At 42.1% G+C, this 23122-nt stretch overlaps 1 protein-coding gene across 2 annotated transcripts in view; it reads right to left on the reverse strand.

Moving 5' to 3' along the window:
• Positions 1-533: 533 nt before the first annotated feature.
• IL6ST (interleukin 6 cytokine family signal transducer) overlaps positions 534-23122 on the reverse strand; it is a 57026-nt gene continuing 34437 nt past the window's right edge. For both annotated transcript variants that reach the window (XM_084833267.1, XM_084833266.1), the window contains 7 exons: positions 15150-15326; positions 13065-13166; positions 10744-10890; positions 9584-9724; positions 6410-6506; positions 4966-5047; positions 534-2569 (listed from right to left, as the gene is read on the reverse strand). In XM_084833267.1, coding sequence (XP_084689393.1) covers positions 1862-2569; positions 4966-5047; positions 6410-6506; positions 9584-9724; positions 10744-10890; positions 13065-13166; positions 15150-15326 — 1454 coding nt within the window. In that variant the 3' untranslated portion in view covers positions 534-1861. The remainder of the gene's footprint in view (positions 2570-4965; positions 5048-6409; positions 6507-9583; positions 9725-10743; positions 10891-13064; positions 13167-15149; positions 15327-23122) is intronic.

Genomic DNA, 23122 nt, shown 5'->3' on the forward strand with positions numbered 1-23122 from the left:
TACCGAGCTACTTTGATTCACTTTACTAGAGCTTGAGTGCTTAACTATGCTCTGTGAGTGCTTAACTATGTTAATTTTGAATAGACTCAAGACCCTTAGAAAGAGAAGACAAACTTGAAGGGGTTTTGAAGACCAGTAAAGCCACAACATACTATTGACTAAATAGGTTGGCATTCATTATGGTTCTAGGCACTAGACAGAAATATTACTATGATACATGCAAATGGCTTCTAGGAACCTTGCAGTATAAGCAGGTAAAGAGTAAGCCTATCTTAACAGAAAAGAAGAATTCTAACAAGATTACCATACAAATCACCATCATTATCTATGAACACTGCTGCAAACAGAATGGTTTTATAGATGAAAACCTTTGAAAATGTTCAAAAGTTATTTACAGCTAACCTTTCAGCTGATAGTCTAATGAGCCAGTCTTCTACATAGCCATCGGTTACAGTTGAGAACTTTGGAAACCAACAGTGATCTACATTATGACAATCACTGCCATTGAAATGTCAAAACATAATCACTACACATTGTTAAACTGATAAGAAAGAATGAAATGAACCTTTATTTCTCATGGAACAGTTGTAGTGTTTCTGCATTGCTTCAGAATCAGAGTCTCAACTTATTAATGCATTACAGAAAGTGAAACAGATTATACTGAGTCAGTTTGCAGAAAGGAAGTGAGTTAACCCAGATGGTTTTATGGTAAAGAGAAAAAGGGTCTGTAAGAAATGTTTTCAAAAAAGAGTCTTCTTCATTTATGGGAGAGAAAACTCTCCATGCCAAGTACCAAGACTGCAGTTCTTCATGGTGTGCTTTAGGGACTTCATTGGGAATGCAGATGTTTGCACCATTCTAGGCGTTCGCAATGGCAGCAGGGAATACTAGAACCTGGTAGTGAAATCAGTAAAAGAGCAGCAGACATTCCCCCTTAATATATTTGCCCTATAACTTTACTATCTGCTATTAATTAGAATATATTTACTTCACCCACATCTAATCTGCTCAAAAGTAAAAAAAACAGTAAGTGTACGTATGGATTTTTCTGCTATTTAAATGTACAGGTTTCAGTTCTAAATACAATGTTTAAATTTTAATAGATTTGGCTCAAACTGCAAGGCAGGAAAGGCATAAAATACTGGCTTTCAGAGTTAAGTAGTAATAGCATTTTGACATAGTCATGATTCAAGCAGATAACAAATATTTCACTCCATTTGTTTGTATTTCTTTTAATGGCAAGGACAGAACACTGGGATGGCAGAACCCCCAAATAAATGGAGCCTTTCTAGTCAGTTGATCTGGATATATGTTAGACCCCTTCCAGTATTGGTTTCCACCTTAAGCCACTAGGCTTCGCCACAGATGGGCAATAGTTTTGGTCTCTGGATGATTTTAAAGATAAGCCATGCAACATAAAATACTGTACTTTTACTTTTGAAAAGATGGTGTTAGCCTAAAAGAGAACATTCATAATGTAATTGTTTAATGATTAGGCTCTAAACTTTTCATAGTCTAATTATAGGGAGGTATTCACAGTCAGTTGTCATCTTTTTGCCTTTACCTTCGTAACAAAATGAGGGTTGTCTTCCATTCCACATTAAAACGAAGGGGACTGCCCCAAGACAAAACTGAAAGGCAACAGATTTGTCTAATGAACTGATGAAATGTAGTGCTTGAAGAAATATTCAGTAAAGTGTCTGAAAACTTCCAACTTAAAGTCTGCTCAAAGTTCTAAATCCACATTGCCCACATTCATGTCAAAAAATTAACCTGATTTTTTTTTAATCTGAAGCAAGATACTTTTAACTTATCAGAACTGATGCTGTAATAGTATGTAGGAGGAGGCAGTCTCTCTTTTTCACTGGGGCATATAACCACCCTGCCTTACAGTCTGTGGTAGATAACACTTTGGCATCTCCTCATCTGTCACTGTATTTATTATCATGGTTCCAATCTGCAAGGCTGGTCCCTCAGGGCTTGGGTGGAAAGCACCTGCTAAGGTAACCCCCTGCTCATCTCTCTCAGGGCCAGAACTGCACATTTGTGAGGCCTGAAGTCCAGCAGTATCCTCCTCATTTATTGGAGGAATCTGTTTTGCTTTCTCCAAATGAGATCCATCCATGACTGTGTCATCCCTATTGCCATTCTGTTTGAAGTAGCGTTGCCTTGGAGTTGAGTTGTCACTTCCCAGCACTTGCTGGTCTTCTGGCCTCTCTTCCAAGTCTAGTAGGGGTTGGGTAGACTCAGACCTAGAAAAAACTTGCACCGAAGGTATCTGGTCACGGTAGCCATTGGGTACTACAGTTGAATACTGAACAGTGCTGGAAGTGTTTTGAGCAGGTTCACCTTCATCACTATCAGAAACACTTTGTCGAGGAGAAGACATGCAGGACGATCCTCCGATACCACTGCTGTGCCCTTCTGAGGCATTTTTCTCCTTTTTAAGCAAGTCGAAAGGCTTCAGATCCTGTTCAGAAAGGGACTTCTTGTCATCAGCTTCAATTTCTACAACACTGACATCGGTAAAGCTACCTTCTGGATATATCTGCTCTTTGGAATTAAAATGCTAAAAAGAAACAACACGAAACAGTTATGCTATCTTTGATGCAATTTGATTTTAAATAAAATCAATGTTTATATTACATTGTCCTTGGCATACACTCATGATTCCTTGCATCTAGGAATTTAACCAGGGATGGCGCGGGAGTCCAAAGAAGGGTGGAGTCCGACAGGGCATTAGCGGTCCTCATTAACATTTACCAGACAAAGAAATGCTGGCATCTCATCAACTAATAGCAAAGAATTGGAAAAAATCTACAGATCTGACAATAGTTGTGTGGTATAAACTATCTTTGGAACACTGTGTTAGCTGTATGGGTTGTGTGGAAGTCCAAAAAGGGGGTGGAGTCCGATGGACTCCCTGCCCCATCTGGCCTCCTGGACCCTGCTGGCCGAGCCCTGGCGCACTGACAAACCCAGATGCCATGCTCCCTGGAACACGGGGAGCAGTTGGGAGCGCTGCACCACCTTGAGAGGAGGCCAGGGCAAGAGCTCTGGGGGCTGTCTGCACTGAGGACTCCAGCAGTCAAGCCCTTGTGCACATAAAGCACAAGGGTGTGACTGCTGGAGTCCTAGGTGCAGAGAGGAGGGGGTGGCTTGTTGAGCGGGTCTGGGCCACGCAAGTGGTGGGGCGGGCAGCTCATCAAGCTCCCCCGCGCCCCAGACTGAGAAGGGTCTGTCCATCCCTAAATTTAACCTTCTTGAATGCTGAGCTAACATGGTGGGATGGTTCGCACAATCAAACATGAGGCTGCAGTGCGTGCATGCAGGCATTTTGAATATTCAAGCTGCAACCTGTCAGGCGAGGATTAAACAACCGTTGCACAATCCTAAAACAGGCCATGGGTTATGTGAGGGTTGTTTAATCCTCGCACAATCCATCCCTGACTGGTTCAGATGACATGCCACGCTTGTGGCTTGAATATTCAAAAGCTGCCCAGCATATGCCATAACCATACCAGGTCAGTGCCTACTTGGCCTTTCGGCTTTACCCCGCCATAGCCCACCTAAATCCTGTATTATCTAAATATTATTAGGAATGAAGCATTTCATTGTCAGAATTAATCCCAGAGCTTCTAAAATATTTGCATTATCCTTTGTACAAGATTTTGTATACAAAATTCTATTCAACATACCAAATTTATTCTTCTGAATTAGAAATCACAAAAACTGTTTCTTGCATATTAATGCTTTAAATAGATTTTCTATTATTTTAGGGGTTTTTTTTAAAGAGAAATATTATATGACAACATTTCTTTCATTTCTGCATATGGTCAAAGTCTTTGGCATGGATCTTTTTGTGACTATAAGAGCTTTTTCAGTCTGTGGAAGATTTTTGATCGAGCAGGACATTTACTTTGGCAAAATGGGGAAGGTGGTGCTCCCCCACCCAATTTCCTTCCTCCTTGTGCGGCCCTCATGCCTCTTCAAAAGTTGGAAGACCCTCTAGAATGGGTGGGCAGAAAGTACATTTCCAGATGTTTTTTATTTCAACTCCCAGAAGCCCCTGCCAGCATGGCCAATGCTCAGGAATGCTGGGAATTGGAAGTCCAAAAAATCTGGAGATCTACTTTCTGCCACCCCTGCTTTAAAACAGTGTAGGAGGTGGCATTAGGGGAGCTGGCAATTGCCACTAATTGCTGCTTATTGTCCAACAGGAGCAGCCTGAGCAGAACTCTGCTGAGGGAGTTCTCCTGCTGGCGGGAGCAAACTGGATCCAATTCAGTGACTGACACAACTACAACAGTCATATTAAACAAAATTCTTGCATCCACACAGTATTCAACTTTGTTAATGAGAGGTGCCAGGGCTCAAAGTTAACTGGATACTGCTTTTGCTTTTATCTTTAAACCTCATTTTGACAGAGTTGGCTGGAGCCTAAGGTATTCATCTTTATTACTTCAATGGTTCAAGAATGAACCTGGCACTGAACACAGGTCCTGCCCTTTTTTTTACTTAATTGTCAAATTATTATTCCTCTCCACTCCATACTTGTACCACAAGTGTGATATAAGTGTGCATTTTGATTTTCTCTTGCAATACAACATTTTTTCAACCACTAGTTTCCGGGGGAACAGTTCTCCTTAAAGTTAAGCAACATTAATGCTAGTCCACAATATCAGTCCGTACTCCCCAACCAATTTACAATTCCAGAACTGCTAGATTAAGAAATTAGAACTGTACTCCAAGATGTCATTTATAAGAACACTTCTTGTGGCTAGGACACCCATCCATATAGAAAATATGGCCAATACCCAGTTGAACAAGAAAATCTTGAATTTCTAGCTAATTTGCCCTTCCTTTTTCTATTCAAGACTAGGCTTTTGCTAATCAAGCTTATAATCCTGAGCTGCAGCCATACTGGTGAAAAAGCAGTTCAGAATACTTTAGAAATTATATTACCTTAGATGGTGTTTGTGGTGACCACTGAGCAATTACACTCTTTGAAGGGTCAGGCACATTGGGCCAGATGTGCTTCTTGATGCTAGCGAAGAATCAAAAGAGACAAGTCATTGCACTGCGATCACATGAGCATACTGAAAATTCTCTGCCTATTTATGCAAGGCTGATAAGAGTGATACTTATATTCTATTGCATTTTAAAGAATTGCATTGTGCTGATTTTGTCACGGTTAAAATGTTAAACTTAGGGCTGTTATCACACCCACTTTATGTAAACACTTGCATAGAAAATGTATGTCCATACTGAGAGAGAATTTCAACATTCCAATGGTCCAATATTCTCCTCCACCCCTAAGGAAATGGCAAAAAAGACAATGGGCAGAATCCAACAGAGCGCTTACGCCTCTGCTGATTCTCTTGCACCCTGCTGATTCTGTTGTGCAAGTGGTGGGTCCTGCCAATTCCGCTGCACAATTGGGACCCACTGCTTGCACAACAGCAATTTAGCGCTTCCCAGAGGAAGCCCTGAAATAAGCGGAAACATTAGTTTATTGGTTGGGACAGGTCAGTGGAGCTTGCTGACCTGCCTTGTTCCATAAACGAGCGTTTTCACTCATTTCTGGTTGCCCAGGAAGCACTAAATCTTCCTTCTGCATGTGGCTGGTCCCGCTTGCAGATGGGAATTGGCAGGGCGTAAGGGAATCGGTGGAGGTGTTGGATTCCGCCCTTAAAAATTTTAGGAGCTACGCAACCTTATATACACATGTGTTTGTGTATATCTCCACATCTATCTTAAAAGTGAGAAATGGCATCAGAAATGCTGTAAGAAATTTAATATTCCAGTGTGCATGTAGACAGCCTGTAGTATCAAGGGGCTTGAAAGCCATCTTGCTTTTTAAGAGCAGAAACTGCCATTTAGCTTTCCACTCTAAGTACATAAAAATGTGGGGCAAGTGTTATTTCTAAAGGAACGCATGATCCATAACTGATTCCAAAACCAAGAAGGCTCTGCCTCACGTTCCAGCCAGATGCGTAAGTCCACATGCTGGCAACAGAGGAATGTCTGGCTGGGATGTGGGACAGGGTCTTCTCGGCGGCACCACCCCAGGTGACGAACTCCCTCCCAAGACAATGGTTAATCTTTTAATCAGCTTGTTTTAATGTTCTCTTTTTGCTGTTTATTTTACTTTGTCTATTTTAATGTTGTAAGCCACTTTGGGAACCCTGCCAAGGGCTGAAAGATAAATAATTTTGTTTTTGCTGGTAAATAAGAGTAGTGGATATTATTCACCAAATCTTTTCTGCACTACCAGTAGTATTTAATGATTTCAGGATTTTGCTGTTTGGGTGGGTGTAACTGAATGACATTTTGAGGACCTTTACCCAGTGCCTCTTTCAAAGATAATACAGCATATTGTGCAATATACTGTAACAAAGGTACTTACATATCTCGTTTGTTGAAGCAAAATAATACACCTAAGAGAGTAAACAGCAGGAATGCTAGACATACAGGTACAACTATTGCTTCAATTTCTCCGTCCCCTAAAGGATAAACACAAAGAAATTAGGATGTTTTCCTCAAACACTGCTTGATAACGATATGCTTAGAACAAACTAATCTGAAAACATTTGAAATGCATTATGTGACTACGGCAAAGACAACTCCTGCAAAAGCTGACTCTGCTCCTCTTTGCTTGAGAAAAAATGTTTAAGTGACCAAGATGTCACATTAGGCATAACAATGTGAGCAAATCCTCTACATTTAACCACATTAAAAAAGATTCTCAAGGTAACAGAATAAGCAAACAGAACATTAATATCAGATAGGAGCAGATATAAAATGCAGCAAGTTAAACACATACATTAACTTAAAATAAGGATTAAAATAGAGAACCAAGTAACAGAACCAAACAAATCAGCTCAGTAGGCAAAAAACTGTTTTTTTTAAAAAAAGGTTTTGCCTGCCCATGGAAGTCCATCAACAGGGGGTTAGATGGGCCTCCCTTGGTAAGGAGTTCTAAAGTCTGGGAGCAGCCACTGAGAAGATCCTCTCTTGAGTATGTGCAGGTAGCATACAAAGCTGATTAATCATCTTATAATAGGGATTTGTCTTATGTTTCGATGATCAAGTTAGGATCATTATGTTTGCAACACAGTCCCAAAACACTAAGCTTAGGATCAAGCTACAGTGGCAAGAAAAATTTGTGAACCCCAATGATAATTAAGGAAATTCCATAGTTTTACCATGATAGCCTTCCTGAATCAAAACAAGCCCTTTTCTAAATATCCAAAAGGATATTTATATTAACCAATTCCATGTCTTGTGAAATAAAATGATGTATAAATTAGGCAAGCAATAAGTACTTAAGAGTCAGGGTATGTGCAAAAGTAATTGAACCCCTGGTTGCATTAGCTCAATGAAAGGGAATAATCAGAATCAGGTGTTTGAGTAATTAGGTAGATCTTCAGGGGTGAGTTTGGAGGACCCCCCCATAAAAGGACCAGAAACTTTGTGAGTTTGGTCTTTACCATACGGTTGTGTGGAAACACATCATGCCATGATCAAAAGACATCTAAGGACCTCAGAAAAGCAGTTATTGCTGCTCATCAGTCTAGAAAGGGTTACAAAACTAATTCTAAGGATTTGGGGCTCCATCAATCCATGGTCGGACAGATAGTCTACAAATGTTGAACGTTCAAGACCATAGTCACTCTATACTAGGGATGTCAGAGAATTCTGCCACGGATCTCGGTGAGGCCGAATGCCAGTGCATTCGGCCCGCCGAACTCCGTGGCAGAATGGCCTGCCACCCCCCGGCCCCCGCAGATCCCCCCCGGGACGAGACTTACCTGGGGCGGATGTTCCGGACGGTGGCGGCTTCAGAGGCGGCTGGTCTTCCAAACGGCCGCCGCCGCCATTTACAGTCTGTTTTTTTTTTTTCTCCCCCATTTGTGATAGGCTACGTAAAGACTTACGTAGCCTATCACGTCTGGGTTTAAAAAAAAAAAAAATGCGTACGCAAATGGCAGCGGCTACAGCTGTCGCCATTTGCGTTCCCCCTTATTTTCGCCGTCTTAGTCTATGTAAATATTTACGTAGACTAAGATGGCCAAAAATAAGGAACGCAAATGGCGGCAGCCGTACCCGCCGCCATTTGCGTATGTGTTTTTTTTTTAAAACCCAGACGTGATAGGCTACGTAAGTCTTTACGTACCCTATCACGGCTGAATACAGGGATGCAAACGGCGGCGGCTACAGCCGCCACCATTTGCGTCCCTGCTAGCCAGCGGCCGGATGTCTGGCGGCTCTGCGGAATCCCCGCGGAGCGGAGCCGGCCGGCCAGGATTCCGGGGGGAGGCACGGAGCACCTCCCCCCCCAGTGGAACCCGGCGGAGCCAGGTAAGCGGGGTTTTGTACACCCCTACTCTATACCCAGGAGTGGTCGCCCTACCAAAATCTATCCAAGAACCCATCATCATCCAGGAAGTCAACAAGAACCCCAGAGTAACATCCAAGGAACTGCAAGCCACTCTCGCTAATGTGAGTGTTCATGACTAAAAAGACTGAAGAAGAATCGTGTTCATGGGAAGATAGCCAGAGGGAAACCACTGCTTTCTAAAAAGAACATTGCTGCCTGCCTGAAGTTCGTTAAAGATCAAATAGATGATCCCCAAGACTTCTGGAACAACGTTCTCTGGAGAGAGGAGTCAAAGGCAGAGGTTCTTGGCTCAATGAGAAACATTCTGTTTGGTGAAAAACAAACACTGAATTTCAACAGAAGACCCTCATGCTAACCATCAAGCATAGTGGTGGGAACATGATGGTTTAGACCTGCTTTGCTGCCTCAGGACCTGGACAGCTTGCCATCACTGACACAACCATGAATTCTGCAGTGTATCAGAAGATTCTAGAGAACAATGTCAGGCCATCCATCCATGAGCTGAAGCTGAGCTGAAAGTGGGTCATGGCAACAAGACAGTCATCTTAAACATACAAGCAGATCTACAAAGGAATGGCTGTGGAAGAAGAAATTCTGTGTTTTAGAATGGCTTAGTCAAAGCCCAGACCTAAACCCCATCGAAATGTTGTGGCAGGACCTGAAGCGAGCTGTTCATGCAAGGAAGCCCTCAAAGGTGACTGAGTTGAAGCAGTTTTGTATGGAGGAATGGGCCAAAATTCCTCAAAACCTATGTGAGAGACTGACGAACAGTTCAGGAAACACTTACCTGAAGTCATTGCTGCTCAAGGGGGTGCCACCAGGTACTGAATCTAAAGGTTCACATACTTCTTCACACATGGATATTGAATACTGAATCAGTTGTGTATAAATAAATGTTGAAAAAGCATCATGTTTGTTTGTCATTTGTTTAACTCAGGTTATCTATTGTTCTTTATCTAAGATTATGAGGTTAGATGAAGATCTAATAACATTTTAAGTTGGAAATATGTGACAATCCTAAGGGGTTCACAAACTTTTTCTCACCACTGTAGATATGAAACTAGCTATGTGAGGCTAGTTTCATTACTTTAAAAAAAAGACAGGACGCTCATGGGAAAATCTGAACAGTTCAATCACAATTCAAGACTTAAATATTGGAACATTTCTTTAAAAGCTTACCAAATCTATTTGTAGTAAATGTAAAAACAGGGCCACTTTTTCCTCCTTTTTCTGTGTATGCTGACATCTGCACCATATATAAAGTGTCACTTGATAAGGATGACAGTTGGTACTCTGTTTTGGAAGGGTCCACATTCACAACTAGAAGTGAAAAATACCCCTTTATTCAATGTACATTATTTAAACTTTATGAATACCTGACCTGTATTAAATCTACTTTTATTTGATAGATTGATAAAACTTAAATCAACTGTTATTATTTAACAACTCCAACTTTCATAATTCAAATAAAAAGAAAATCTGCCAATGTAGTTAGACCTGAATATATTTCAACCTGCATTTCTAATTCTATTAAGTCAATTAACATTTCCTGTAATAGTGTATTACCTGAATAAATACTACTTGTCCTAAGAGGTTCAAGACTCTACTTCTTAGAAGTGAAGGTGCTAAGAGAGATCTCTTAGAAGTATGCAACTTTCATTTAAACAAAATAAACAAATAAATATGAATACAAAACAATTTGTCTATGTTTCTAACTTCCATCTATTAATTTTTTTGGGGCTGTGATAGCATGTGCCACTTGTTGGTCAAAATGAGCATCTGGTGTTGTAAACAAAAGGCTGCAGAAAGCCAGCAGACACTCTAATGCTTCAATGCGTAATGAATTTCCAGTGACTGACTGTTCGAGGGGCATCCTGAGCATTCTTGTCAAGTCATGAGGTTATGAAAATGTGAAAGGCATTTTATATATTTTCAAGGAAACAGTTAAAAGCACCCTAGCTTATCACCAGAGAGGTGTCCCTCAGTGACTAGGAGAAGTTGAGTTTCACTTGGGACTAAAATTCCTAAATCCTCTAGGCTACATGCCACATTCAAAGATGTTGGTTTCATAAAAGAAAAAAGGGAAGCCCTGATTAGTTCCCAGAAATATGCACCAAGCAGAATGCTATGGAGGATGGAGTACATAATTACTACATTTTTGTAAAGTCAGAAAGCATTATGATGCTATTGCAGGCATAAACATCTGAGTACACAAAATGCATGAGTAAGTAAAGCTTACTTACTCTTACCTGGCAAGTAAAGCTTAAGATTAAATTTTAAAAAGCCTTTACTACCATCCTGTTTATCATGTATGTAAAGAAAAGCAAAGACACAATTACCTGTTTCATTCCCAGCAATTGTTTTATAAGATATAGTGTAGTATTTGATAAATCCATTCTGCTCTTCCACTGAAAGAGGTTTCCATTCTAAAATGGCATCAGATTTTCTAACTTTCTTTGTTCGAACTGTGGGTCCGTTAGCAGGCACTATTAATGAAAAGGATTAAGATACAGCTCCCATAAGGCTGTTTCATCAAAAGGCCAGTGTAACTGTTTAAATGCAGGATAGAAAGTATCTGCAAATGTACTGAAACAGCCTAAATAACACAGTATATCAATTACTCCCCTTCACGGATCACTGCCTTGTTGTGGCGAAGGGGCTTGCGTAACTCAGTGAAACCATAAGCTATGCCGTGCAGGGCCACCCAAGATGGACAGGTCATGAAGGAGAGTTCTGACAAATGTGGTCCGCTGGAGAAGGAAATGGCAACCCACTCCAGTATTCTTGCCAAGAAAACCCCATGGAACATATCACAAGGCTAAAAGATATGACGCTGGAAGATGAGCCCCTCAGGTCGGAAGGTATCCAATATACTACTGGGGAAGAGCAGAGGGAATTTCCAAGTAGCGCCAGAAAGAGTGAAGCGGCTGGGCCAAAGCCGAAAGGACACTCAGCTGTGGATGTGTCTGGTGGTGAAAAGAAAATCCGATGCTGTAAAGAACAATATTGTTTAGGAACCTGGAATGTCAGATCAATGAATCAAGGTAAGCTGCAGGTGGTCAAACATGAGATGGCAAGATTGAACATTAATGTCTTGGGAATCAGCGAACTCAAATTGACAGGTATGGGCAAATTTAATTCAGGTGACCATTATATCTACTACTGTGGGCAAGACTCCCTTAGAAGAAATGGAGTAGCACTCATAGTCAATAAAAGGGTGGGAAAAGCAGTACTGGGGTACAATCTCAAAAATGACAGAATGATCTTAGTACGAATCCAAGGCAAACCATTCAACATCACAGTAATTCAAGTCTATGCCCCAACCACAGAGGCCAAAGAAGCTGAGGTTGACTGGTTCTATGAAGACCTACAACACCTTCTAGAACTAACACAAAAAAAACAAAGGCTAATAGAGTTTTGCCAAGAGAACACGCTGATCATAGCAAACACTCTTTTCCAACAGCACAAGAGGCGACTCTACACATGGACATCACCAGATGGTCAATATCGAAATCAGATTGATTATGTCCTTTGCAGTCAAAGATGGAGAAGCTCTATACAGTCAGTAAAAACAAGACCTGAAGCTGACTGTGGCTCAGATCATGAGCTTCTCGTTGCAAAATTTCGGCTTAAATTGAAGAATGTAGGGAAAACCACTAAACCATTCAGGTATGACCTAAATCATATCCCTTATGAATATACACAGTGGAGGTGAGGAATAGATTTAAGGGATTGGACCTGATAGACAAGAGTGCCTGAGGAACTATGGACGGAGGTCCGTAACATTGTTCAGGAGGCAGCAACTAAATGAATGCAGAATTCCACAGAATAGCAAGGAGAGACAAGAAGGCCTTCTTAAATGAACAATGCAAAGAAATCGAGGAAAACAACAGAATGGGAAAGACTAGAGATCTTTTCAAGAAAATCGGAGATCTCAAGGGAACGTTTTGTGCAAAGACGGGCATGATAAAGGACAAAGAAGGCAGGGACCGAACAGAAGCAGATGAGATTAAGAAGAGGTGGAAAGAATACACAGAAGAACTATACAGGAAAGATCTTCATGTCCCTGATAGCCATGATAGTGCGGTCACTGAACTTGAGCCGGACATCCTCGAGAGTGAAGTCAAGTGGGCCTCAGGAAGCATTACGAACAACAAAGCTAGTGGAGATGACAGTATTCCAGCTGAGCTATTTAAAATCCTAAAAGATGATGCTATTAAAAGCGATGCTTTCGAACTGTGGTGCTGGAGAAGACTCTTACGAATCCCCTGGACTGCAAGGAGGTCAAATCAGTCAATCCTAAAGGAAATCAACCCTGCCTGCTCATTGGAAGGACAGATACTGAAGCTGAAGCTCAAGTATTTTGGCCACCTAATGCGAAGAGAAAACTCCCTGGAAAAGACCCTGATGCTGGGAAAGCTTGAAGGCAAAAGGAGAAGGGGATGGCTGAGGATGAGATGGCTAGATAGCATCATCGATGCAATGAATATGAACTTGAGCACACTCCGGGAAAGAGCAGAGGACAGGAAGGCCTGGCATGCTATGGTCCATGGGGTCACGAAGAGTCGGGCACGACTTAACGACTGAACAACAGCAACGTATCAATTACTGCATTGTGACAAAAAGAGCAGGCACTAGAGTATGAGTGCTTTGAACTTACCACCTTCCTGAAGGTACGCTTGTGTTGATTGTTCTTCTCCTTGACCATTACCATATAACGGATGCACAGTTACTGTATAACATTTGTGTGGCTTTATATCACCTAAGGAAATAATTTTAAAATTCAGATTTATGTATTTTAGCCAAATATATAGAATAGGTTAGTTTGTATTCATTCTGTTTTTAACACTAGTTCATTCTATCAATTTCCTTTAAACCTGAAAAGTCGACTGAACTACATAGAAGCTAATCTAAAGTGCATTTGATCTAAGAACAACCTTGGATGCTGTAAGACATACAGGCAAGTGATTATGCAAATACTTTGTGCTTCTGCTTGGAATATACACTATAATGTCTAAATGTGAAGTTTTGCAATTGGAATAGCCAAACTCTTCACATATAAAGCTTGCATGCAACTCAAGCCCCTATGCTCTGTATCTCTAGCTATCAGGCAGCAGTTGCTGCCACTTCTAGCACGTGTTTTTTTAATCAATTTTTATTGTGAATTTTAACCAAACAAAACAACAAAACAAACAAAAAACATTAACAAATGCAAAAAATTAAAACTTCAGTTTCAAATATTACAATATTTTAAGAAGAAAAAAAGAGGAAAAAAATAGATTACACATAAACTTCAGTAAAAGCAGACCAGATATCCAAATATAAGTCCATTTGCAAATTACGCCTATATACCACTCTTTCAAATGTTGCTAGTGTTCTTAAGTCTTCAATCCGCTGCATTATAGGCGATGAGATTTATCTTACCAGTATCATAATATCAGTCTTTTAGCAACCACAAGGCCGCGAAACATCCATTTACGTTGAACATGTGTCACATTCCCAAAAACAGTAATTTAAGAGAATTTTTACATCAGTAAATATAAAAGTGCTTTCCAATACAAAATTTATCCATATAATAACTTCCTCCCAAAAGGAGGCAACTATTGGGCATTTCCAAAACATATGAATGAGAGAAGCACTGACTGCATTACACCTCCAACAATTGGCCGAATTTGACAAGCCTTTATTAAAAGACATTGTGGAGTCCAATAGACCTGAAGCAAAAGTTTTTGCTGAGTAAGACTTTTAGCACATGTTCACCAAACTTCTACCTGTGACCCTTTTTCATGCTCCTTCCAATCACTTGGGCACATCATAATGGAGCAGGTAGAGTAAATAGCTAGAAGCTAGTTCTTTTCCCCAAATGAGCTTGTTAACTGTCAGAACTCTCCCACACATACCTTGATACTCTCTAGGTTAGCTTCAAGAGCTCAGGACTTACACACATTAATTTCACTTTGGAGGCCACAAGATTTTGGCTTGATACAGCAGGTCTTTACATCTGCTAAAGCCAGAGCTCTGGAAGTTCGGAGCAACATCAGGCTTCTGTGGTATCACAAGAGCTCAGTCAATGATTTGATTTGCATGTAATGCAATATCATGGGTTAATTAATAAACCCATGATTTCCTGGCAACAAGCAGGAGTGAGTGAATGCACTGCCTACAGGGCGCTCCTTGCTTCCGCTTTCGGTAAACAACCTACAATCGCCCCATTCACAGGTGTGAAGTCCGAACTCGGACATTCTGGGTTGTTTAGAAATTAACCCAAGAACAAATCCAAACAAACAAACAAAAACAAACAAACAAATCCCAAGAACAAACCCAAGAACAAATGGATTAACTCTGAGTTGTTCTCAGCTTGTGCCCAAGAAATCATGGGTTAAATAACCCACTGTGTTATGTGTGAACTGGGTCACTGTTAGAGAACGGCACACACAACAATAGACTTGCCAAAGAAAAAAAACTATATGCTGTGTGCCTTATACCCTACTCATCTCTACAGCTATGGAAAGGGGCCTAACTTGGAAATAGATTTTTAAAATATTACAAATATTATAAGTTGTTTACATTTATTTTTATATTCATGCCAAGCTATATAACTACTATTCTAAGTTATAGGAGCTGTTTATTTGAAAACCTCCAGTCCATCTAAAGAATTATCACATATCTTTAAATGTTCTTATTAGGGTATAAAACGTCAACTATTTTCATGAATGTACTGTACCCCATTACTCTCCAAGGTTACCTTTTAAAAATGCACCCTGTTTTGTTCCAGGTTCCTGCTGCCATTCAGTAGCGCAGGTCAAATTGATGCATTGTTCATACCATTCAATTATGTATTTATCGACTGGTTCTTTGGGAGCTGTCCAATTTACCCAGAGTTTGCCATCTTTAGGAAATGCTCCAACATTTTTCACAGGAGCTGAAACAAACATAACCACAAGAAGTCTTTATTTCAATAGGAGCTGTAATTTAAAGATTTCAACAACTAAAACATTCCTCATTTCAACAAAAAAAATTCAACTGAAAAGCCGCACATCTTGTTTTAGTTATAATACAACTATAAGATTTATAGTTACATCTCATTCCAATGAGTTTTTAACTAAGCCTGACCAGATGCCCAGGCAGCATCAGAGACAGAAGTGGAATTCAAGGTAGGTTTTCACACCCAGACCAAGAGACAGAACTGAGATGTTCATGTCTGGAAGGCGAGAACAATGAAAACACTATGCTGCAATGGCTGAAAACATGTGCATGTGCAGAAAATATCGATCTGTTAAATCCTTGCCTAAGTGCCTGGGACTACATGTTGCCACATAAATTATGCAGTATTTTAGTGGGGCAATAAAGTATATTCTAATCTGTACTGAAGTGTTCCTACTAGGTGGTGCCACATACTTCAGAGGAAGCTTTACAGCAGGGGTGTGCAACTACGGGAGGTCCAGGGGCCATTACTGCCCCCCAACCTCCCTTGAACGCCACACTCCGCAGGGCACTGTGCAGCCTGCAGGGTGTCCGCCCACAAAGATTTTAAAGAAAGGGGAAACTGCTCCATAGTTCTACAGAGTAGTGTTAAATTTAGTTTGTGTCCAAGCTAAATGTAACCCTTTAGGTGCTCCGGAGCAGCTAAGGACACCATTTTTTCCATTAATATTTGTTTAAAAATTGGGAGGGTGGCACAGGCTGTGCCAGGGCTGCATGTTGTCCACTCGCTTTACAGAAACCAGATGTATGTGTCATTCCCTTTTTCAGTCCAGCAACTGATATGTGCAGCATGGAGATGCACCTCCTGACTTGTAAGTGGTCAGCTTGAGATTACCCAGTGAGTACTGTATATTTTTTACGCTATTACTCTAAGTCAGAATGAAGATGCGAAGTTGCACACAATTGCTTCCATTTACTTATGCCTACATTGTGCTTAAATAAGTCATCAGTGTGAATGGCATGCCAGCCGTAAGGGTACAAGGCTGTGTCCACCAAGTCAAACTGTTTGTTACATTATCTGGTACCCTTAAACGCCTTCTACGAGAATTGGCAGTGGGGTCCGACTTCAGAAACCAGTTTTGCAGGCATCTTATGCACAGACTTGCCTGTTGTTGTTGTTCAGTCATTAAGTCGTGTCCGACTCTTTGTGACCCCATGGACCATAGCATGCCAGGCCTTCCTGTCCCCCGCTCTCTCCCGGAGTGTGCTCAAGTTCATATTCATTGCATCGGTGATGCTATCTAGCCATCTCATCCTCTGCCGGCCCCTTCTCCTTTTGCCTTCAAGCTTTCCCAGCATCAGGGTCTTTTCAAGGGAGTTTTCTCTTCGCATTAGGTGGCCAAAATATTTGAGCTTCAGTTTCAGTATCTGTCCTTCCAATGAGCAGGCAGGGTTGATTTCCTTTAGGATGGACTGATTTGACCTCCTTGCAGTCCAAGGGATTCGTAAGAGTCTTCTCCAGCACCACAGTTCGAAAGCATCAATCCTTCGGCACTCAGCCTTCCTTATAGTCCAGCTCTCACAGCCATACATTACTACTGGGAAAACCATAGCTTTGATGATACGAACCTTTGTCGGCAAGGTGATGTCTCTGCTTCTTACTATGCTGTCTAGATTTGCCATTGCTTTCCTCCCAAGAAGCAAGCGTCTTTTAATTTCATGGCTACAGTCACCATCTGCGGTGATTTTGGAGCCCAAGAAAGTAAAATCTGTCACTGCTTCCATTTCTTCCCCTTCTATATAGCAGGAAGTGATGGGGCCAGATGCCATGATCTTAGTTTTTTTAATGTTGAGTTTCAAACCAGCTTTTGCACTCTCCACTTTCACCCTCAACAAGAGGCTCTTTAGATCCTCTTCGCTTTCTGCCAGTAGGGCGGTATCGTCTGTGTATGTGAGGTTGTTGATAATTCTCTCAGCAATCTTAATTCCGACCTGTGATTCATCCAACCCGGCATTTCTCATGATGTACTCTGCATATAAGTTAAATAAGCAGGGCGACAATATACAGCCTTGTCGTACTCCTTTCCCAATTTTGAACCACTCGGTTGTTCCATGTCTGGTTCTTACTGTTGCTTCTTGACCCTCGTACATGTTTCTCAGGAGACAGGTAAGGTGGTCTGTTACTCCCATCTCTTGAAGAATTTGCCACAGTTTGTTGTGATCCACACAATCAAAGGCTTTAGCGTAGTCAATGAAGCAGAAATAGACGTTTTTCTGGAATTCTCCTGCTTTCTCCATGATCCAGCGAATGTTGGCGATTTGATCTCTAGTTCCTCTGCCTCTTCGAAACCCCGCTTGTACTTCCGGTAGTTCTTGGTTCACATGCTGCTGAAGCCTAGCTTGTAGGATTTTGAGCATAACCTTGCTGGTAAGTGAAATGAGCGCAATTGTGCAGTAGTTTGAACACTCTTTGGCGTTGCCCTTCTTTGGAATTGGAATGTAAACTGACCTTTTCCAGTCTTGTGGCCACTGCTGAGTGTTCCAAATTTGTTGGCATATTGAGTGTAGCACTTTAACAGCATCATCTTTTAGGATTTTAAATAGCTCAGCTGGAATACTGTCATCTCCACTAGCTTTGTTGTTCGTAATGCTTCCTGAGGCCCACTTGACTTCACTCTCGAGGATGTCCGGCTCAAGTTCAGTGACCGTGCTATCATGGCTATCAGGGACATGAAGATCTTTCCTGTATAGTTCTTCTGTGTATTCTTGCCACCTCTTCTTAATCTCAGCTGCTTCTGTTCGGTCCCTGCCTTCTTTGACCTTTATCATGCCCGTCTTTGCACAAAACGTTCCCTTGAGATCTCCAATTTTCTTGAAGAGATCTCTAGTCTTTCCCATTCTGTTGTTTTCCTCTATTTCTTTGCATTGTTCATTTAAGAAGGCCTTCTTGTCTCTCCTCGCTATTCTCTGGAACTCTGCGTTCAGTTGGATATATCTTTCCCTTTCTCCCTTGCTTTTCGCTTCCCTTCTTCCTCAGCTACTTGTAAAGCCTCATCAGACAGCCACTTGGCTTTCTTGCATTTCTTTTTCTTTGGGATGGATTTCGTTGCTGCCTCCTGAATAATGTTACGGACCTCCATCCATAGTTCCTCAGGCACTCTGTCTATCAGGTCTAATCCCTGAAATCTATTCCTCACCTCCACTGTATATTCATAAGGGATATGATTTAGGTCATACCTGAATGGTGTAGTGGTTTTCCCTACGCTCTTCAATTTAAGCCGAAATTTTGCAAGAAGCAGCTCATGATCTGAGCCACAGTCAGCTCCAGGTCTTGTTTTTACTGACTGTATAGAGCTTCTCCATCTTTGGCTGCAAAGGGCATAATCAATCTGATTTCGATATTGACCATCTAGTGATGTCCATGTGTAGAGTCACCTCTTGTGCTGTTGGAAAAGACTGTTTGCTATGATCAGCATGTTCTCTTGGCAAAACTCTATTAGCCTTTGTCCTGCTTCATTTTGTACACCAAGGCCATGCTTGCCTGTTATCCCGGTGATTTCTTGACTTCCTACTTTAGCATTCCAATCCCCTATGATGAAGAGGACATCTTTTGCTGGTGTTAGTTCTAGAAGGTGTTGTAGGTCTTCACAGAACCGATCAACTTCAGCTTCTTCAGCATCAGTGGTTGGGGCATAGACTTGAATTACTGTGATGTTGTATAGTTTGCGTTGGATTCGTACTGAGATCATTCTGTAGTTTTTGAGACTGTACCCCAGTACTGCTTTTCCCACCCTTTTGTTGACTTTCAGTGCTACTCCATTTCTTCTAAGGGAGTCTTGCCCACAGTAGCAGGTATAATGGTCACCTGAATTAAATTTGGCCATGCCTGTCCATTTGAGTTCGCTGATTCCCAAGATGTCGATGTTCAATCTTGCCATCTCATATTTGTCCACCTCCAGCTTACCTCGATTCATTGATCTTACATTCAAGGTTCCTAAACAATATTGTTCTTTACAGCATGGGATTTTCTTTTCACCACCGGACACATCCACAACCGAGTGTCCTTTCGGCTTTGGCCCAGCCGCTTCACTCTTTCTGGCGCTACTTGGAAATTCCCTCTGCTCTTCCTCAGTAGTATATTGGACTCCTTCTGACCTGAGGGTCTCATCTTCCGGCGTCATATCTTTTAGCCTTGTGATACGTTCCATGGGGTTTTCTTGGCAAGAACACTGGAGTGGGTTGCCATTTCCTTCTCCAGTGGACCACATTTTGTCAGAACTCTCCACCATGACCTGTCCATCTTGGGTGGCCCTGCACGGCATAGCTTATGGCTTCACTGAGTTACGCAAGCCCCTTCGCCACAACAAGGCAGTGATCCATGAAGGGGACAGTCTTGCCTAGGCTACTACATAAACTGTAGACACCATGAGACCCAGTAGTCGTTGAATTTGGAAATCCATCATCCTGTGGAAGTGGGAGGTTTTGTGAGCCAGCTCTATTAATTTATGAAGCCTGTCCTGAGGTAGATAAGCCCTCGCAGTTGTTGAATCTAAAACCACACCGATGGAGGGGTTCACTTGTGTGGGTTCCAACCTGGATTTTTATTATTAGGCCCAACGAAGTTAAAAAGTTCCTGATGAATACAATTGCTTGAGAAACTCAGTGTTTGGATGATGCCACTATTAGCCAGTCGTCCAGATGCGGATGCACCTCAATGCCTTGAGTGCGAATGTATGCACACACCACTGCCATGCACTTTGTAAAGACACGTAGAGTGGTCGCCAAGCCAAATGGAAGTACTGTGCACTGGAACATCTGCTCCCCAATGACAAAGTGAAGGTACTTCTGATAATCCTCCCAGATGGCAATGTGGAGGTAGGCATCCTTGAGATTCACCAAAGCGAATCGTACACCGTGGCAAAGAAGGGGCATAATAATGGCCAGAGTAGTCATCTGAAACCTTCTCCTCCCGATGAAATCACTGAGGCCCCTGAGATCCAGAATGGGACGAAGTCCTCTATCCCTTTTCGGTACCATAAAGTAATTTGAAAAAAACCCTATCACTCGTTCAATAAGGTATAACTCTCTTGACAGCTCCTTTTTCAAAAGTGAATTTGTCTCCAGCCTCAGAACCTCTGAGGCCACTGTAATCTGTATGGTACGGAGAGGAGGGAGAACTTCGAACTCTATCCTGTATCCAAACTGGATGATGTCGAGGACCCACTTGTCCGATGTTCTAGTTATCCAATTTGGTAGAAAATGAGAAGGGAACCAAAAATGGGGCATGTGATGTCTAGATGAGTCTGGAATTGAATTAAGTCAAAGCCTCCATTTACAGGAAGTGTCCCCTTTAGAATGTGGCTGGCGAAAACAGCTAGAAGGGTGCTGCTTCCTCTGGGGTTGTTGTTGATAAAACCGTGGGGACTTATCTTGGTACTGGCAAAATTGATGGAACTGTTGTTGCCTAAACAATCTTTTCGGCCTATAAGGCTATTGTCGGTTCTGCTGTGAAATTTCCATTTTCTTAGCAGTGTTTTTTGCCTTTTGGATGGCATCCATCACCTCATCAGTTTTAGAATTGAACAGACCCTCCCCATCAAATGGAAGATCTTCTATCTGCGACCGTGCCTCTGGTGTCAAACCCGCTGACCAAAGCCAGGTGTGTGTGTGTGAAGGGCTACTGCTCCCACCATCACCTTTGCATCACAGTCGGCTTGGTGTTGAGTGGTATTGATCTGTTGCCGAGATAGCTTTAGTGCCTCAGTCTGGAAAAGTCAAGCAAGTTCCCTTTGGTCTTCTGGAAGGTAGTCGCACAGAGATCCAATCTTTTCCCACAAAAAAAGTTGGTGTTGTGACATTGTTGCCTGATAGTTAGCCACACAGAGACCAAGTGCAGCCAAGGAATAAATTCTCCTGCCTAGTAAATCCAACCTGTGTCCTTTCTTGTCAGCTGGCGAGGCATTTTCTGGGATTTTTCCTGTGATGACTCTACTATAATGGAATTTGGATGTGGATGTGTAAACAAAAATCCTGCATCCTTTTCTCCCACCTTGTAGAGCGATTCTAATCATTTTGATGAGGGAGCCATGGATGAAGGGGCCTTCCAAGACTCCTTTACAGTATGAAGCAGAGTAGGGAGAAAAGGAATGGAAACGGAGGCTGAGGCTTCCGTATATATAACGTCAAATACTGGGTCCTGTAATTTCTCAGCAGGTTGTTGAGTCTCAATCCCTAAAGATTGTGCCATCCTCAGTATCTGTTCTGTAAAATGGTAGAGATCCTCCAAAGGAGAAGCTCCCTCACACACCCTCATGGCATTGTCCAGGGAGGACACTGAGGGCGGTACTGAGGAAACAGATGTCAATGGATTGCAGAGATGATGCTGTGCCTTGATCCTGGTTCCTTTTCTTCCTTAGATGCCGAAAGAGGCAGAGGTGGGAGAGGGCAAGACGCAACTGATCCCACGGTATCAGTAGCAAATGCCAGTGATTTTTGTTTTAAGACAACGTTTGTCCCCTCAAGGAAGTTCACCGCGCCAGAACCGGTGGAGGAAATAAAAATGGTTGCTCCTGTGGTGGTCTTGAAACAGTCACCAATGGTGCAGGACGATACCAAGGGGATGTTGCTCCCAAATATCCTGTACGACCATGGAGTGCATCTCGATGATAATGCCAGCCATCATACTGATAGTGCATCCTAGGCAGAAATGACCAATCACAATATCTGTCCCATTCATGTACTGATGAATGAGATCTGTAGCCTCCATCTCTCTCACAGTGGTCACGGTAAGGTATACCTGATCTGTCAGAGCAAAACGAATCTGGTGCTGTACAGGCATTCCCCTGGTACCGGGAGAGGAGACAACCGCATCAGAGGTGGCGAGCCATGGGGAAATGTCGGTGGTGAGCCGTCTCTATTTTTGCCTTCCAATGTCGACGCCATATGCAGCGGCTTGGGTAATGATACCGAAGGTGCTCTCAGTATCAATAATGAAACCGATGGAGCTCTCGGTATTGGAGAGTCCAATAACGGAGGTGGTGGTGGAATTGAAGTTCGTCGCTCTTCCTGCGCAGTTTTAGAGGGAAGAACTCCCTTATCATGGTCTTCCTTTCTCTTCTTCTTAAGGACTTCAACCAATGACTTAAAAGCCCTTGGAGCTTTTGCTTTCTTTGAAAGCTTCTTAGCTGTAGAGACAGTTAGAAAACTGCCTGGAGTGGGTGGATCAGTTTGACCCATGGTTAGAGTTGGAGACTTGGCCCGATCAATAGCAGGAGATTGCACCTGCTCTGCCTTCACCTGAGGCCATGAAGCAGAAGCCTTTGAGTGTGTGGAATCAACAGCTTCTAAAGCCTTTTCCCACAAGATCACTTTTAAGTGGTCTGATCGGTGGCACTTAGTTTGTTTAGTAAAATTCATACAATGGCGGGTACCCCTCAATACTCTGGGGGGTAGCTTATGGTTGCACTGAATGCATTTGTGAAAGGGGGCCTTAACAGCCATACGTTGCCTAACGGCGATCACAAAATACAGTACGATAAACTACCTAATTTTTTTTATATAGAAAGAAGACAAACAGAAAGACAGAAAAAAGCTAACTCCTAACTACCTCAGCCAATATAATACTAAAGAGCGAGAAGTCCTAACGAAGAGTCCTTTCAGCAAGGCAGCTGAAAGAGAACCGAGGGAACAGGCGGGAATCCACTGGGACATGCACAGTAAATAGTGGGGGGGGGGGGTTTCCTGCTGAAAAATGTTTTCCTCAGCTAGAGAGTGTTCCCAAATGAGGCTCTGTGC

The sequence above is a fragment of the Heloderma suspectum genome, chromosome 2 (assembly GCF_057233095.1).
Source record: "Heloderma suspectum isolate Gila_16-S chromosome 2, 16-S_ref, whole genome shotgun sequence".
Lineage (NCBI taxonomy): Eukaryota > Metazoa > Chordata > Lepidosauria > Squamata > Helodermatidae > Heloderma > Heloderma suspectum.